Source organism: Electrona antarctica (genome assembly GCF_951216825.1).
Source record: "Electrona antarctica genome assembly, chromosome: 1".
NCBI classification, from domain to species: Eukaryota; Metazoa; Chordata; class Actinopteri; order Myctophiformes; family Myctophidae; genus Electrona; species Electrona antarctica.
Window position 1 is genome coordinate 60,929,542 of NC_136806.1, and position 18,921 is coordinate 60,948,462.

The following is an 18,921-nucleotide window of genomic DNA, read 5'->3' on the forward strand; positions in this document are numbered from 1 at the left end:
TCGGTGAACAGCCCTTTTTTATACTGGAGTGAAATGTATGGCTGCACATCAGAATTAATTAAAGCTTGATTTATGCATAAATACAGCCAATCTACATCTATAAGCTCACAATGCATCGCATAGCTGCTGTAGCCGCGTGTTGTCAGCGGCTTGTAGATCGGCTAGTTTCAGCGAGTGACGCTGTCACGCGATTATGTGTAATTTCACCCATTTAGACCTGACCTCAAACATTTTCAAATTTCTTCTAAATCCTCCAGTTTTCTGAAATAAATATTTTCACGATTTTTCAAAAATAGCAGACCTACAAGCTCGTAGCGCGCCATGAGCTTGTAGATCTGCTATTTTTCAATAGCCAAATTACAACATAATGTTTAAAACCAAAATGGGTTAAGAATGATTATGTCATTCTCCTAGACTGCTGTTACTTTATCCTTCAGTATTACACCTCGAATTGTCTACACTTCACTTACTTGACCGCATATAAGTACTGTACTTAAGTACAATACTTTACTTTTACATGCACTACATTTATTTGAAGACTTATTAGTAACCACATGATTTCACACAAGTCATTGACAAACCAGTGCAAAAAGAAAATAATAATGATAAAAATCATGTTATCTTTAACCCATTTTGACCTTAGATCAGATTCTAAAAATGTCTTCTACATCCTGACAGTTTTCTGAAAAAGCTATGTTTCTATGTCCGTCGTTCTTCGATTTTTCAAAAATAGCAGACCTACAAGTTAGCAGACCTACAAGTTAGCAGACCTACAAGAAAGAATAGTGGAACTAGGTTAAACATTAAGTCATGAGGCCAAGTCTAAAAATGTCTTCTAAATCATCCAAACCTCTACCAAGCTTGTAGATCTGCTATTTTTCAATAGCTAAAGCACAACATAATGCTAACACCAAAAGGGGTTCCCGCCCAAAATGTGTTAAAGGGATCTGTAATCTTGTCATTCAATGATGATCAATGCATTTTCCTCTAGGATCATGCAGGCTCTTATACGATGAAGGTACAGCACAACGAGAAATGTTTGACTTATTGCTAAAGTAGTATAGGAACGAGAAAAAAATATATATATTTAACTGATTGATTGATTGAAGAATGTATTAACAGTTTGGAGAATTACAGTACATTTCAAGCACAGCTCGATACAAGACTGTTAACTGTGGACGAGCATTTCACTTGTTTACAATAGGGTCCAGTCCACCATGTTCAATTCATCATAACATTTAGAGACGTACAAATATACAGCCAAAAACAGGAAATCATCATAGAGGAGCTAAAAAGGGGACAGTGGGTGGGGGATTCTGATTTTACGGGGGCCAGTTTCGAATTGCAGCCGTCCGTAGGTGCCCTTTTGAGAGCGGTTTTGAAGGAGTCAAGGGATTTGCATGTCTTAATGACTGTTGGTAGGGTGTTCCACATTTTGGAAGTGCTAACTGTTATTTAATGTTTCTATTCAGTATAATTCCAGTTGATTATGTTTCTGTTTTTTTTTTTTTTTTTTTTTTTTTTTACAATTTTCATTTCTGTTCCTCGAGTTGGTTTGGTTTGGAGAAATGCACATGACATTCCCTTGGCTCTCTTGCGCCACTTTTTCGGCCCCGAAAGCAAAATCCCACTCACAGTTGCACGACGCACAATCCATGGGGACGAACCACCTGGTCTTGTCTTTATCCCTATAATATAGTGATAAGGCCAGTTGCCCCGTGGCTTGTTCCATGGGGTCTCTTATCTCACCTTTCAAGACTCATCTGCCAATCACATGACAGATGAGCTGTTCTGCCCTGGGTTGACCCATCACCTATTACCTTTCAGTTTAATCCATTTTGGGGCGGGAACCCCTTTTGGTGTTAGCATTATGTTATGCTTTAGCTATTGAAAAATAGCAGATCTACCAGCTCATAGCGCGCCACCGAGTGGCGCGCTACGAGCTTGTAGGTCTGCTATTTTTGAAAAATCGAAGAACGACTGACATAGAAACATAGCTTTTTCAGAAAACTGTCAGGATGTAGAAGACATTTTTAGAATCTGATCTCAGGTCAAAATGGGTTAATCCATTCTGGGCGGGAACCCCTTTGGGTGTTTTAAACATTATGTTATAATTTAGCTATTGAAAAATAGCAGACCTACAAGCTCATAGCGCGCCACCGAGTGGCGCGCTACGAGCTTGCAGGTCTGCTATTTTTGAAAAATCGTGAAAATATTTTTTTCAGAAAACTGGAGGATTTAGACGATTTTTTTTAAATTTCGAGGTCGGGCCTAAATGGGTTAAAATGGACTTGTCTCCATGATGGGGCTTTAAAAGGCATGGATTGGCTTGTCCTGTTGAATCGTAGCTGGCATTTCAGACATTGCAGGGTACAACAGGAGGTGGCAGGCAATGTTTCTTAACCGATTCTGACCTGAGATCAGATTCTAAAAATGTCTTCCACATCCTGACAGTTTTCTGAAAAAGCTATGTTTCTATGTCAGTCGTTCTTCGATTTTTCAAAAATAGCAGACCTACAAGCTCGTAGCGCGCCACTCGGTGGCGCGCTACGAGCTTGTAGATCTGCTATTTTTCAATAGCTAAAGCATAACACCATGCTAACACCAAAAGGGGTTCCCGCCCAAAATGGGTTAAAGACAAACATACTGTCGTGGAAGAGAGTCTTAACTTAATGTTCACTCAGAAGGTCATTTGCTTAAAATACCCACAAGATCAGCCCTCGGTATCGCAGTGTCTCTTTTCCTGATTTCATTTATCCTTAAAGGTTACTTCTCATTTAACAGGAATTTCTTTATTGGCACACACCAAAAAGGAACGTTCCTTTTTGGTGTGTGCCAATAAAGAAATGGAAATGTGAGTACTTTGTCCACCGCTTGTTTAATTTTTGGATGTGCTACCTTTTTGGATTTTTTTTTTTTTTAATTCCTGTTTTTTTTATGTATACTGGATTTGGGTCTGGCACTCCACTGAAAACCATTGCTGATGCGCAACCTATTTTTCTCATTTAGTTTACTTCTCATTTCCCTTCTCAGTGGGAACTATGAGAAAGTGCTCTCACAGCGACAAAAAAAAAAAAGAAAAAAAGACCGTGGCCCGTTAACTTAGCAAAAGGGAATCAATTCCACAGAAAACTGCTAAATCTAAACCTGTGAGTAGGAATAGGAAGTACGTACACGTATCCCTGAACCAGGTCTCTTATTCATCTTTAGACGTGGCTCGTCAAACACATATTACTACAATATGAAGTGCAAACACGTAAATACAACGTATAAGTTATGTTAAGTACGTTTCTGACCCTATAGGCAAATTCACAGAGGGTTGCCTGGGTGCGGCCATTACTGAGGTGTATACCATTAAGCGCAGCAGCACTGATTAGCTACACCTGGCCTACGGAGCACCTGCTCCATGGATTACACCTCAGTAATGGCCGCGCCCAGGGCACCCCTCTGTGAATTCGTCTATATGTCTACTCTGGATTAGAATAAAGTGCCAAATGGTGTTTTTCACGGCAGGGTATTTGTTTATGCATTCTCACACAAAGAACAACAATACTGGAACTGGACTGGCAGACGAGGCCAGTAAACACAATCAAAAAGATGCAAACCAAAGTGTTGAAGAAGGCGTTTATGCTGCAAACCTGGCTTTTAGCAAGGTTTTAACCCATTCTGACCTGAGATCAGATTCTAACTAGAAAAAGTGCCCTTCCGGGCACAGGTCTCCACCAGTGTGTGTGATGTTTGGCAAAATGTGTAGGAGTAATATATAAACGTGTGTGTGTGTGTGTGTGTGTGTGTGTGTGTGTGTGTGTGTGTGTGTGTGTGTGTGTGTGTGTGTGTGTGTGTGTGTGTGTGTGTGTGTGTGTGTGTGTGTGTGTGTGTGTGTGTGTGTGTGTGTGTGAGACGCGGCTTGGCCTGTTGTAGCGCCACCATGAGGCTGATTCGAAAACTGTCAAGTGGCATTTCTTCCTCAGCCTAGTTGGAATATGCATGCACAGTTTCACCGCAATCGGACGCTGCGTTGAGTAGTTGTGGCGATTTGTACAAAACGGGTACAAAGCAGGCTACTCCTGAAAAGTTTAGAAGCCAATCGTAGCCAATGAGGGTGGATTATGAGAAATCAAACAAACCCGTCTTGATCACATGACTATGGAGAACATGTGTACTGATTTGCGTGAAATTTGGATAAAATGTGAAGGAGTAATATTAGAAAATGTGTTTTACATATGTCGGCCTCCTGGTGGCGCTATAAAGAGCAGATGTGAAAAATTCCAGGCAAAGGTTTTTCCTTGGCCTCTAGGGAGTTGGCATACAAAGTTATCCACAGATCCATGCAGTTAGAGGTAAAAACACTTTTCGGCCAGTTATAGCGCCACCATGAGGCTGAGTTGAAAATGTTCATGTGGCATTTCTTCCTCGGCCTAGTGGGAATGTGCGTGCACAATTTCACGGAAATCACACGATGTGTTCATGATTTGCAGCATTTTGTTTGAAACTGAGCACTCCTGCGAACTTTGGAAGCCAATCTTAGCCAATCAGGATGGAGTCTGAGAAATCTGAAAGACGTGTTTCGTTGAATGGCTCTAGAGAGACTGTGTACCAATTTCTGTGATGTTTGGACAAAATCTGTAGGTGTACTGTCCAAAAACTTGTTTTGCACAAAGCGACCTCCTGGTGGCGCTATAACAGGCCGTTCTGGAAAATGTGGGGCAGAGGTTCATCGTTGGCATCCAGGGAGTGTGTGTGCAAAGTTTGGCATCGACCGGGTTAACGGTGCCGGAGATTAGCTGGTAACAGACGGACGGAAGGACACACACACACACACACACACACACGGACACACACACGGACGGAGTGCAAAACATACTCTCTCCCCATGCCTTCGGCCTGGTGGAGACAAAAATGTCTTCTACATCCTGACAGTTTTCTGAAAAAGCTATGTTTCTATGTCCGTCGTTCTTCGATTTTTCAAAAATTGCAGACCTACAAGTTCATAGCGCGCCACTCGGTGGCGCGCTATGAGCTTGTAGATCTGCTATTTTTCAATAGCTAAAGCATAACATAATGCTAACACCAAAAGGGGTTCCCGCCCCAAAATGGGTTAAACAGTTGTTTGGGGAGTAATGCCAATTAGGGCTGCCCGTGACTATTAGCCGACTAAAATTGTCATAGAAATCTGTCGACTAATTGATTTACTGTAATTGTCAAATGTCTCAGCTTGTGTTTTCCGCATGCACTGTGCAATCATTTAGAGGCTAGCCTTTTCAGGTCGGTGAGGTTGAGTATTCTAAAATACTGCACACAGGAGGAGGTTTATTGAGCCCTGCCTTATGTTATTGAATCAACGGTAAAGCTCACTCTTGTCAGCAACCAGCTGAAAATGCAGATGCTTTTAACTCATAATAAATGAGAGATCATATAACTCCCATTTTAATAGCAACCTTACGGTGGCTTCTAGTTGGTTGATGTCATAATCAATTTTAAGATTGTATTTATTATTTTAACCCATTTTGGGCGGGAACCCCTTTTGGTGTTAGCATTATATTATGCTTTAGCTATTGAAAAATAGCAGATCTTCAAGCTCATAGCGCGCCACCGAGTGGCGCGCTACGAGCTTGTAGATCTGCTATTTTTGAAAAATCAAGGAACGACTGACATAGCTTTTTCAGAAAACTGTCAGGATGTAGAAGATTGATTGATTTGATTGAAATTTGTATTAACAGTTTGCAGAATTACAGTACATTTCAAGCACAAACTCAATACAAAGGCTGTTAACTGTGAGTGGACGACCCAATTAAGCATTACACTTGTTTACAACAGGGTCCACCATGTTCAATTCATCAAAACATTTAGACAAAGAACAGAACAGGAATTCATCATAATGGAGGGAAAAAGGGAAAAGAAATCTGATCTCAGGTCAAAATGGGTTAAAAGCAATACATGGCATGGTCCCATAATGCTTTAGAGAACATCTAGCTCATATACAGTAGCCTTTGATCTACAGTACAGACAAAGCTCCTCTGAGCTTTACTTCAAAGGTAATAGCCGACTGGGCATTTGGAAAATGTGCACTTAGGAGAAACCTGTATCAGTCATCATTTATTTCAGAAGTGGGAGTCCCATTTCAAACTTGCATTTGGCAGAGAACTTGCTTTCATGTTTTTGGGAGTCCCTGATAGATGCCTTAATCCTACGTTGGTGGAAAAGTATGAATGTGACATGATGTCACTCAACAGAAATTACATATATTCATGGCTTTTTCACCAACGCATGAGTTAAAGGGATATTTCACTTTCTAAAAAACCTTTGGTCCCCCAGACAGTTCTTAAGTTGCTTGATTCAGTATTTAGATATTTTGATACTCCCCGCTCCCTTTCTATGCAAACCCACAATTGTAACTTCAGGCCTGGGCCGTGGCTCAGCGGTCCGGGCACCTTGGCCGGCAGCCCGAGCCTGGCAGTGTGCCGCGGGTTCGACTCCCGATCCCGACGGCCTTTACTGCATGTCACTCCCCCATCTCTCTCCCCCGTTTCCTGTCAGCCTACTGTCTGTCCCTCTATAAGAAATATAAAATAAAGGCGAAAGCCGCAAAAAAAACATAAAAACAATAAATTAAATGTAACTTCAACCCCCAATTTTACCACGTTCAATTCATCCTTTTTTTTCTGGTGACATTATTAAGAATAATTGAAACCCAAAAAAAGGATGTGGTTTGTTTTTGATGAATCTATTATGGTTAAAATGGAGTTTGAAGTGACGATGGGTTTCTATAGGAAAACATGAATATGAAAAATTAATTTCAAATAATCTTAAAAACTGAATCGAGCAACTTAAATACTGTCTGGGGTGTTGTGTTCACATAAGCCAGAGTAGATGATAAAACCAGTAAGACGCCTTAAAGGCGAGTAGCGACCGCAGGGCTCAGACACGGAATAATGTCACTTCATTATGTCAGCACTACAGCGGAGGGGACAGATGGTGAAATCTCTACCGAAGTCCTGATGTCACTCGCTCATCCCCTGGTCCTCCAGGGCCGTAGAAGTTATATTTTAAATTGTCTCATATAAGCATTGTGGTCCAAAAATAAATAAACTGTCTCAACGATATTGTCAGGGAGGTTGTGACTCTGTGTCGTCACACCAGTCAGTCAGTGATATTTGATAGTGTCTGTTTATAGCAAAATGTTTAATAATTCGACAGCAGTAACATTAGCGTTTTCTCTCAGTCAGTTGATTCTTTATATGCATATGAGTCAAACCACCGCGATCATTTGTTTATTTTCGGAACACAGTTCTTATCTGACGCGATTATGAGAAAGTTGCGCTCCTGTCACTTTGGGGGATGCCTCCGTACAAATAAACTTCTCGAAATGTACAGAAACGAGGCCGTTTCTGAGGACATTTCTCAATGCACTTTTGCACAAAATACAGAAATGCAACCGTATAAGTACAACTAAAGCATGAAAACGTACAAGCCAAGGCTCTTCAAAGCACACTTGAGGAGGAAAAGGGCAGCAGCGTGACGCTGCGTTCAGAGCGTGTGACGGAAGCATTACAGGCTTGAGCGTTGACAGGCTTCCTGCATGTTTTCATAGTAACTGCGAGCTGCGGTCGCAATGACCAAACGTTTTTTTTTAAAGTGAAATATCCCTTTAAGTTTTCACCTTAACCCATTTTGAGTGGGAACCCCTTTTGGTGTTAGCATTATGTTATGCTTTAGCTATTGAAAAATAGCAGATCTACAAGCTCATAGCGCGCCACCGAGTGGCGCGCTACGAGCTTGTAGGTCTGATATTTTTTTTAAATCGAAGAACGACTGACATAGAAACATAGCTTTTTCAGAAAACTGTCAGGATGTAGACGACATTTTTAGAATCTGATCTCAGGTCAAAATGGGTTAAACTCCAGAGATGACAGATATTCCCAGAATACATCACGCATGGCATCAGCTTACTACCCAGCTCTCCGGTTTTGCCAATTTTGCAGAGTAGGCATGAATAAGCACAATACAGGATATCGTTGTCGTCTAGTCCTCAATATGCTTATGTTAGAGAACGAAGACTTTCTGATATGCCTGGTGAAAATGGATACCATATCCTGCACCACTCTCAAATTGTGCATCTCATGCCACTCTCGACTTCCTCGCGCAGCACTACCTCTCTCAGCACGCTGTCCTTAACCCATTCAGGCCTGACGTCGAAATTTAAAAAAAAAAAGTTTTCTAAATCATGACAATTTTCGGAAAGATTTGAGGCACATTTTAACGTTTTTTCAAAAATAGCAGACCTACAAGTTCATAGCGCGCCACTCGGTGGCGCGCTATGAGCTTGTAGATCTGCTATTTTTCAATAGCTAAATTATAACAATGTTTAAAACACCAAAAGGGGTTCCCGCCCCAAAATGGGTTAATGGTTAATGTGGTTAAACGCTAACGTGACATGGATGCGTTCCAGGTCTCAATGGATTAACGACAGTCTGTAATGCTTTCTCGAAGTCAACAAAGACACGATGCAACTACTCCTGACCTTCGCCATCAGCACTCTCAAAAGTGAACAGGGTGTGTATTCTGTGGTGCTCTTTCCTGGCATGAAACCACATTGCTTCTAGCTCAATATCATCCTCTCCTCTTAGACTTAACCCATGAAAAACGGGGAAAGTGTAACTAATTTTATATTAGAAACACGTTGACCATTATTTTATACTTTCGCTGTTCAAAAATAGTAGATATATAAGCTCACTTTGTGCCCGGTGTGATCCTGTAGATCTGCTATTGACCTGGATGTTGTAACCTGTGGAAAAAAAAATATTTTGAGATGGGGGTCTGCGGCCAAATACTGTACATACTGTACATATAATGTTGGGGGTTCACCTTGACATGAACATTTTTAAGAACCACTAATATAACGACATACGTTTTTTTTTTCTGAAAAAGGTTTGGATGATTTAGAAGACATTTTTAGACTTGGCCTCAGGACTTAATGTTTAACCTAGTTCCACTATTCTTTCTTGTCGTCGTGCTGTGGCTGATCAACGCTATGCCTCTGTAGTTACTATGCAGCTCTGCTCCTCACCCTTATCCTTGAGTGTAATTCTCCACTCCCTAGGCATCCTCTCACTTTCCAGAATGTATTTTTGTTTATTTGAGAGGGAGATTGTGTTAAGGCTCATACATAGTCTGGATTTTCGGTGGTTAGGTGACCACCGAACTACAGCATGACGTCACGAGCCGCGGTGAAGAGCAAACCACCGCCACCGCTCCAGCCCTTCTCTCTGTTTTTTACTCACCACCGCTCAACGTTATTTCAGCTCCGGTGGTCAGCTCACCACCGGAGCGGTGGTCACCTCACCACCGAAAATCCAGACTATGTATGAGCCTTTAGCCAGACGATTAGCCAGTCGCAGCGCGACGCATAAAATGACTTGTCTTTTAGCTCTACCGGATCTCTTCTCCACTAGTTCCCCTCTAACATTTGACTCTAGTTTTTATTTGTTGACGAAATCGTCAATATATTTAGTCATAGTTTTAGTCATCATATTTTAGTTTTTATTTAGTTTTCATTTTGTTTTCGTCAGTGAAAAAATTAGTCGACGAACATTTTTCGTTATAGTTTTAGTCGACGAAATCAACACTGCATCGCACCATCGAACCCTCTCTCTTGTCATTGGCTTCATTTCATCACACAACATACTCCTTCCTTCCATCTTCTCTGCTCTATCGTTTATCCCAGGGGTTCTCAACCCGTGGGTCGCGACCTCTCGGGGGGTCGCCAAAATATTTTGGGGGGTCCCCAAATATTTTCCAAAAAAATGGCTGGACAGTGGAAATGAAGAGTTTACATATAGTACACATAGTACATGCATACACATTCCCTAATGATTATATCTGGTTTCAGTATTTTATTTATGGTGTATTGTCTCTATTATTAAGGTTATGGTAGCAGTCAATTTATATTGGGGGGCGGGAGGGGGCGGGGCGGGGGTCCCGATACATTGCCAAAGCATTTCCGGGGGTCCCCGTACAAAAACGTTGAGAACCCCTGGTTTATCCCATAGCTAAAAGAACGTGTGGAAAGGTTTGGCTTCGCAAAGAAAAACATTCAGAGCAAGAGAAGCCAAAAGTGATACGAGGAATATTGGATGGCAATAAATCCCTACAAGTATTGATAGCTTATTCACAACTCCATAATAACGTTTTAATCAGTCTAAGCAGAGTGAAAGTATCAAACATTTCCGATAAGATGAGAAAACCCATTATTTTAAAAGAGCAATCTTGGCAGTCTTATATAGATTCCAATTACACAAAGGGAAGTCAGGGAGAGACTTTTTTTTTTTTTTTTTTAAACTGGCAGTATTACAATTACATATACGGCCAGACAATTATACTCCACCAGAATGGCTGAAGGATGCTGATAATGCAATTGATTGAACACTTGAACTCGTGTGAAAAGCAAATTACTCTTAGTCATTAGTCACCGTGGGAAGGCAGCCAAGGCAAGGCAACAACTTGCTCCCTGGGAGCACTTTTAGGGGATAAATATAAATAAGACAGTATGAGCCAGGCATTGAACGAAGAACCATTCTGACTCCAAACCGGCTGCTCTACAGTTGGGTGCCACTGATATTGTCCCTTATCATTTCACCCATTTAGGCCTGACCTCAAAATTTTAAAAAATCCTTCTAAATCCTCCAGTTTTCTGAAATAAATATTTTCACGATTTTTCAAAAATAGCAGACCTACAAGCTCGTAGCGCGCCACTCGGTGGCGCGCTATGAGCTTGTAGATCTGCTATTTTTCAATAGCTAAATAATAACAATGTTTAAAACACCAAAAGGGGTTCCCGCCAAAAATGGGTTAACTGTCCTTTTGCGCAGATCACGCAAACCTCAGCAAAAAGAAAAGGACAATATCGATGGCCTCCAACTGTACCTCCTGAGCCCACTGCCGGTGCCACCCCCCCAAGGAACCGGTCCCTGAGCCCACTGCCAGTGCCACCCCCCAAGGAACCGGTCCCTGAGCCCACTGCCGGTGCCACCCCCCAAGGAACCGGTCCCTGAGCCCACTGCCGGTGCCACCCCCCAAGGAACCGGTCCCTGAGCCCACTGCCGGTGCCACCCCCCCCAAGGAACCGGTCCCTGAGCCCACTGCCGGTGCCACCCCCCAAGGAACCGGTCCCTGAGCCCACTGTCGGTGCCACCCCCCAAGGAACCAGTCCCTGAGCCCACTGCCGGTGCCACCCCCCCAAGGAACCGGTCCCTGAGCCCACTGCCGGTGCCACCCCCCAAGGAACCAGTCCCTGAGCCCACTGCCGGTGCCACCCCCCCAAGGAACCGGTCCCTGAGCCCACTGCCGGTGCCACCCCCCCAAGGAACCGGTCCCTGAGTTTTCCACCATCATCACATTGCTGGGGTTATTTGGGGTATTTAGTAAGGGCAGGGTTTTCACCTGCTATCTTGCTCTCACTAGCAGGATATAGACCACAAATAAACATGCAAATGGTTTTATGCAAAGGAGGAGGACTAAGCCTTCGAAAATAGAAATGTGGAATTGCGTGATGTTTATACTGTAGGATTTCAAAATTGGCCAAATCATTGGAGGGGAGAGAAATTAAATGAAATGAAATGATTACTATTTACCCAGGGTATCTGGGCTAAGCTCAAGAACTTGTTTCCAGCCAGGCCCTGCACATAGAACACATTTCATCGTAGTGGTTCAATGCCTTGTTCAAGGGCACTTCAGCGGTGGTAATTTTAACGTGTCGGACCGCTGATTCGAACTGCCGATCTTCCGGTATCAAGACCGCTCCGCAATCCGTTCGGCCACCGCTGCCTGAATGGAGAAAGGAGTGGAGTGGGGCAGGGATGGGTGAAGCTGGATTTAACCCACTGAGACCCGGGTCCAATTTTACGGTGTGAAATCGGCAGTCCTCAAACGTATTTGTGCCAAGGACCTCGAGACACTTAAAGATTTTGTTAGCGCCGTAAGCTTGGTACAGCTGCTATTTTTTTTAATAGCCAACGCTAAAATCTAAAAATGAGATGGGTATACACGGGACATCAATCCTCTTCTCGAGAATTCACTTAACCCATTTTGGGCGGGAACCCCTTTTGGTGTTTTAAAGCGTTATGTTGTACTTTAGCTATTGAAAAATAGCAGATCTACAAGTTCATAGCGTGGCACCGAGTGCCGTGCTATGAACTTGTAGGTCTGCTATTTTTGAAAAGTCGTGAAAATGTGCTTCAAATCTTTGAATATATATTATTACAGAGTGAACATTTTAACTCAAATCTTTGCTTCTGGGGAGGTCCCTGGAACTACATATTTTCAGATGGGGGGGGCGGAGGCATATTACATATAATGTGTGGGATCCTTGACATGACATATTGAGCACCACTGATACAGAAACATGAGGTTTATCAGAAAACTGTCAGGATTTTGAAGACATTTTTTAAACGTCGACGTCAGGCCAAAATGGGTTAAATTAAAACACATTTTTAATACATACAGTATAAGCAATCTCTGTTAGAACAAGAATACGTCTCTCTGGCTCAACCTTGAGAAGGGTCCAGGGGGAGAAATGTAGTTTAACCCATTTTGGACTGAGGTCGATAAAAGAAAGGCTTCTAAATCCTAATATCTTTCTGGAAAACCCATATTTCTGTGTCAGTGGTGCTCAACCTTTTTCATGTCAAGGACCCCCAGAATTATCTCTATTGGGCCACGGACCCCCATCTCAAAATATGTAGTTCCAGGGACCCCCCCAGAAGCAAATATTTTAGTTAAAAATGTTTGCTCTGAAATATATATGCAAAGATTTGTGCCACATTTTCACGATTTTTCGAAAATAGCAGACCTACAAGCTCATAGCGCGCCACTCGGTGGCGCGCTATGAGCTTGTAGATCTGCTATTTTTCAATAGCTAAAGTAGAACAGAATGCATAAAACACCTAAAGGGGTTCCCGCCCAGAATGAGTTAAAAGAAGGTATTTATTGGAGCGCCCGCAAAAAAACAATCCCATTCGCCAAATAAAGAGAGGTGTATGAAATACAAGCTAAATGTGATAATGTCTGGAAATGCATGCAATCTACGATAGAAGCGATGAATCCCTTTATCTTGGCCTCAGTGGAAAATGTTTGTGATTCATTTGTTTTGCTCATACATTTTCAGAACAGATAGCTATATTTTAACCATAACGGATGCCATGTAAAGTGAACGGTGTGTGAATGTATAATGTTTGTGTGGACTCAAATCATCCCTATAGGGGGCTGTAGTTGGAGAAAACAAATTGGTGGATGCTCGCAGTAGATAAATAAAACACAAAATAAATCAAACGGGATGGCTGCAACATCTCTTTTTTTTTTTTTTTTTTTTAATAACACATTTTTATTTCATTTTTAGAGAGGACAGCTAGGTATACAGGCATACCGAAAATGCAAGTAAAACTTGAACTTAATTCAAATTTCAAATTCTTTGCCAACTAGGTGGCTTGCAAAGGAAAATAATACTAATATTATAACGATAACAACAACAATTAAATACAACATACAACTAGATTTTGTTTTAAATTATCAACAAATTATAAATACAAAATAAAAATAATGCCTCCCAAGTCCCAACCCACCCCGTCATAGGCCTGAAAAGAAAAAGAAATTAGCAAATATTTCAACAAAGACAAAAAAAAGGGATTAGATACACATATAATTAGTTATAATATGTAATGCTAATTATATAGTAGAGGTCCTAACTTGATAAATAATATGGTTCCAGCTGTCTATTGTTTGATAGTTAGCACCATTAACCCACCTGACATCGAAATTAAAAAAAGTCGTCTGAAAGAATATATATTCAAAGATTTGTGCCGCATTTTCACGATTTTTCAAAAATAGCAGACCTACAAGCTCGTAGCGCGCCACTCGGTGGCGCGCTATGAGCTTGTAGATCTGATATTTTTCAATAGCTAAAGTATAACATAATGCTTAGTTCAAACACCAAAAGAGGTTCCCGCCCAGAATGGGTTAAATCTAGCTGTAGAGAGCTCCATTGTTACAACATCAATTAATGGCTGTTTCCAGTGATTTAAAGGGCAGAGAATGTGGAGCTTGCCATCGCAGTGCCAACATTTGTTTTGCAGCTGTACTTCCTGCCAGCCAGAAGCGTCTCTGAACTGTACTTAAAGTTAAAGAAACATCATTAAGGAGTAACAATTTGGGACACCATGGAATATGTTTTTGTAATACTTTAGAGATAGATAATTAGTCATCTGTTCCCAGAAGCTTTTGACTGTGGGACATTCCCACGTCATATGTATAAAGGTACCAGTTGTATTTAAAGAACAAAGTGTACAGTTTGGTGATATAAGCAAGTCACAAAAATGTGGTGCCCAAAATGCGGAAGTGCAAACGAGTGCTCAACGTTAAAGCCCAGCTGCGCGGGGTTTCCTCGTGTCATAACTCCACGGGTCCACCTGCAGTCCCACGTCTGACCAGTAGGGTCGAGTGCTTCAACGTTGGAGAGCCTCACTGACTACTTCCCTACTTCCTTAACAGGTGTTATCAATGATGCTAATTAAGGCTCTGTTCCATTTAGTGTGCAGTGGTTCTTAAACCTTTTTATTCATTTCAAGGACCCCTATAACTCTGAGAGTGTACAAATGGAACCAAATGGACCTGTAAGGGTCCATTTTGGTCCATTTGTACACTCTCAGAGTTACACTCCTGTATGCGTACGGGGCCATTTGGAACTCACTCAAAGGCACAATAAGCCTATCTCACAGAATTTCCCCGCCCCCTTAATACGCCCCCTTTCGGGGTTAGTGGTGATAGCGTGACGTCACTCCATAGATGCTACATGTTAACAGAGGTAATTTAAGAAGTCTACAACTTTTGTTTTCTCAAGGTAAGGTTTGTTCTATCTGTTCGAGCTGATTTACCATCTTGTTTGCTTCATAATAATATTGGTCTGTCACATTTTTACATTAGAAAATATACTTAGATTCTCCAGAGAAAAAAACGTGTAAATGCTAATGTTAATGACACCACTATTTACCGGAAGTGGGCGTGAAAAGCGGGCTGTGAGATAGGCCTATAGCAGCACCCCTGACTCTGTTTGACCAGAATGGAACATAGAGTCTTCATTAGTACTGTATCATCGGCAACACCTGTGAAGGAAGTGGACCAAGTTTCTTTCCAAAATGGCGTGCATGCATGAAGCTCATTTAACGAACACTTATATGGCGTCTCGCGTGTACTGTACGCAGGGCGGCGAGTGGTCCCTCTCGGAGCTGGACGTGGTGCTGCTGGTGGGCTCGGCGGGCCACACCGTCAGCCTGGCGGCCAGCAGCTTCGTGGAGGAGGAGCACCAGACGTGGTACTTCCTGCTCAGCACGCTGTGCCTCGCCGTCTTCCAGGATGTCTGCCGCAAGTACTTCCGGGAAGAACGAGGAGGCGGCGGCGGCGGCGGTGGCTCTGGGGACGACGAGGACCACCTCCTCCCCACCAAAGGTTGTCATCCCTCCCGTGGCTCCTCCTCCTCCGACCATTCCCACACAGGTACTGTAGGCCAGGGGTTCCCAAACGTTTTCGTGTCAAGGACCCCCAAAATGACACTAATTAGCCCACGGACCCCCCTTTTGAAAAGATATGCCAGGGACCCCCATGAGAGAAGATTTGTATGGCTCTAGCAGTGATTCTCAAACCCGTTTTAATTTCAAGGACTCCCAGTTTGACATGCATTAGTCTACAGATCCCCATTTAATGGCATTTCTATCTGTTGGACCCCCAATTTATATTGTAAAATCAATGTTAATTTAACTCTGAGAGGGTTAGGGTCCCACTTTGGGAACCATTGCTGTAGTCATGTCACAATTATTACAGAGTCCCCTAATCGCGACTATATGAGATTGATCTAAATTATTCTTGCATAATCGTCAAAAATGTCAAACATTTTTGAGGGGCGCTAGGAGGCACTAGCAGCCCTTGCCCAGCTTTGTCTGTTTGTCTGAATTATAGCTTTTATGATTTGATTGGCTGATCACTCCATAGCGATGATTTGATTGGCTGAGCAAAGTACAGATTGAGGATCAAAAGTGAGGGCAGAAAATTGAAGATGCCCAATTGTGATTGGCCGGAATGACAGAAAAGTGCGGACGCCAATTGTGATTGGTTCGGAAAGTGATGATAAGAGCGCCCCTCACTTCACACCAGTGTGATTTTTCAAAAATAGCAGACACAGCAGATCTACAAGCTTACAAACACGTCACGAATTGTAAATATTTTGGGGGGCCGCGATTTTGTTTTAATGATAGAATGTGTCAGTGATATTTCTTAGTATATTTAAGTTATCTCTCATGTCTGCCCTGTGCAATTTGTGATTACGAAGCCTAAAAGGCAAACAGAAATACAAATTGTGTAACGTTCTAATGTTCAATGCAACAAAAAAAAACCCACACAATTAACCCATTTTTTGCGGGAACCCCTTTTGGTGTTAGCATTGTGTTATGTTTTAGCTATTTAAAAATAGCAGATCTACAAGCTCATAGCGCGCCACCGAGTGGCGCGCTACGAGCTTGTAGGTCTGCTATTTTTGAAAAATCGAAGAACGACCGACATTTTCAGAAAACTGTTAGGATGTAGAAGACATTTTTAGAATCTGATCTCGGGTCAAAATGGGTTAAATCGTTAATCGCAATTATTTGTGTGACAATAATTAATGGCCATCTCTTGTTTCTTGTTGTTCTAATGGCCACAGCCCTGCGCGCGGGGATCTTCTCGGAGAGGTGGCTAGCTTTAGCCACGCCGCCTTTCACCCTGACCTGCTGCCGCATACTGCGCTCTCTCAACCAGACGGGGGTGCAGTGGGCTCATGTTCCCGACATGGGACACTGGCTCAACAGGTGTGTTGTGTGTTGTGTGTCTCTCAACCAGACGGGGGTGCAGTGGGCTCATGTTCCCGACATGGGACACTGGCTCAACAGGTCTGTTGTCGGACTTGTTTCATTACAAACTGTATCTGTGTTGCATTGTTTTTTAATCCAGTGTTTTTGTTGTTGTTGTTGTTTTTTTTACCACAGTTTGTTTTCAACCTTTTTCATATCAAGGCCCATTATTTATTGGTCATTTGAGCCCACGGACGGACCACCATTTGATGACATTTTAGCCTCTCAGACCCAAAAACTAAATAATATTTTTGTTGTAAATTAAGTAATGCACATGTTTTACGATAATGCAACTCTTGGAGAGTTTAAAATGAAACCAAATGGACCCGTACGGCCCGGGTCCATTTGGTTTCATTTTACGGTCTCAAGAGTCTATACGGGTCCAGTTGGTTACCAACTCTCCATCATTTAGCTGGGGACCACCTGGAACCTCGAGGACCACTGGTGGTCCCCGGGCAACTGGTTGAAAACCACTGCATTAACCTATTTAGGCCTGACGTAGAAATTTAAAAAATGTAAATCATGACAGTTTTTTTTTTTTTAAACCTGTGTTTCTATGTCAGTGGTGCTAAACCTTATTCATGTATTTGGCCGCCGACCCATATCTGAAATTATGTTGTTCCAGGGACTCCCCCAGAATCAAAGATTTGAGTTAAAAACGTTCGCTCTGAAAGAATATATATTCAAAGATTTGTGCCACATTTTCAAGATTTTTCAAAAATAGCAGACCTACAAGCTCGTAGCGCGCCACCGAGTGGCGCGCTACGAGCTTGTAGATCTGCTATTTTTCAATAGCTAAATTATAACATAATGCTTAAAACACCAAAAGGGGTTCCCGCCCAGAATGGGTTAAGACCTAGGGACGATTCTACAAATGCCTTCTAAATCAGTAGTTCTCACACTTAAAAAACAAAACGAAAAAAACAGGTGCTACAGGTGACGCGCTGTGTGCTTGTATATCTGCTATTTTTGAATAGCAGACGCAAAAAGAAACATCTAAAATGACACAGATGCTTTCCTGGTTTTAATGGCTTAACCCAATCCAAGTCATCCACGAGCTATTATTACCACCTGGGCCATCCACGGGATTTGATAAAAATAATATTTAAAATGATTATTGGTACCTTTTTTTTCCACTTCTGTTAGCTGGTTGGTTGTTTTTTCTGCTCAAAATGGGAAATAGTACCATGTTAGGGACCTTATGAAATATGAATCCGTGCTTCCGTTATCACTTCCGGGTCGGACGGATGTGGCGCTTCATACATATTTGCTTATGTCGCCCATTGCACTGGCATGCACTCGCCTCACGATCACTATGATAACGGCATGGAATCGGTTAATTACGTGGATCATGCCCTCATCCGCTGTTGCTTCCTACACAATCCAGTTCCTGGTTCTAAAATATATCCAAGTGTGTGTCTGAATTAACCCATTTTGGGGCGGGAACCACTTTTGGTGTTAGCATTAAGTTATGCTTTAGCTATTGAAAAATAGCAGATCTACAAGCTCGTAGCGCGCCACCGAGTGGCGCGCTACGAGCTTGTAGATCTGCTATTTTTGAAAAAATCGAAGAACGACTGACATAGAAACATAGCTTTTTCAGAAAACTGTCAGGATGTAGAAGACATTTTTAGAATCTGATCTCAGGTCAAAATGGGTTAAGGTTGACCTATTGAACCCGGGAAAGCTCTCTTTACATTAAAAAAAAGTTCTCTCTATCTCTGTGTTCTACAAACTCCCAGAAAATTGTTTTTTTTATTATTCGGTCAGTTTAGTTTTATATGCGTTTCTTTATAGAGGGTATTCGTGTGACATCATCATCATCATAACTGGAAGTTATGCAGGAACGCCGCAAAAAAAATACTTTCTGGCCTAGACAGCCCCATACATCCAAACACCACTTTTCAACTTCTCTTCCTATAATTGGTCCTAACTAATGTTCATGATAAAATACCACAATTGTTTCCTACTCAGTCTGTGTCTCATAGGAAGG

General features: G+C 42.1%; 1 protein-coding gene across 1 annotated transcript in view; it reads left to right on the top strand.

Moving 5' to 3' along the window:
* pigg (phosphatidylinositol glycan anchor biosynthesis class G (EMM blood group)) overlaps positions 1–18,921 on the top strand; it is a 130,254-nt gene that overhangs the window by 59,101 nt on the left and 52,232 nt on the right. The window contains exons 9-10 of the mRNA XM_079508489.1: positions 15,252–15,543; positions 16,742–16,886. Coding sequence (XP_079364615.1) covers positions 15,252–15,543; positions 16,742–16,886 — 437 coding nt within the window. The remainder of the gene's footprint in view (positions 1–15,251; positions 15,544–16,741; positions 16,887–18,921) is intronic.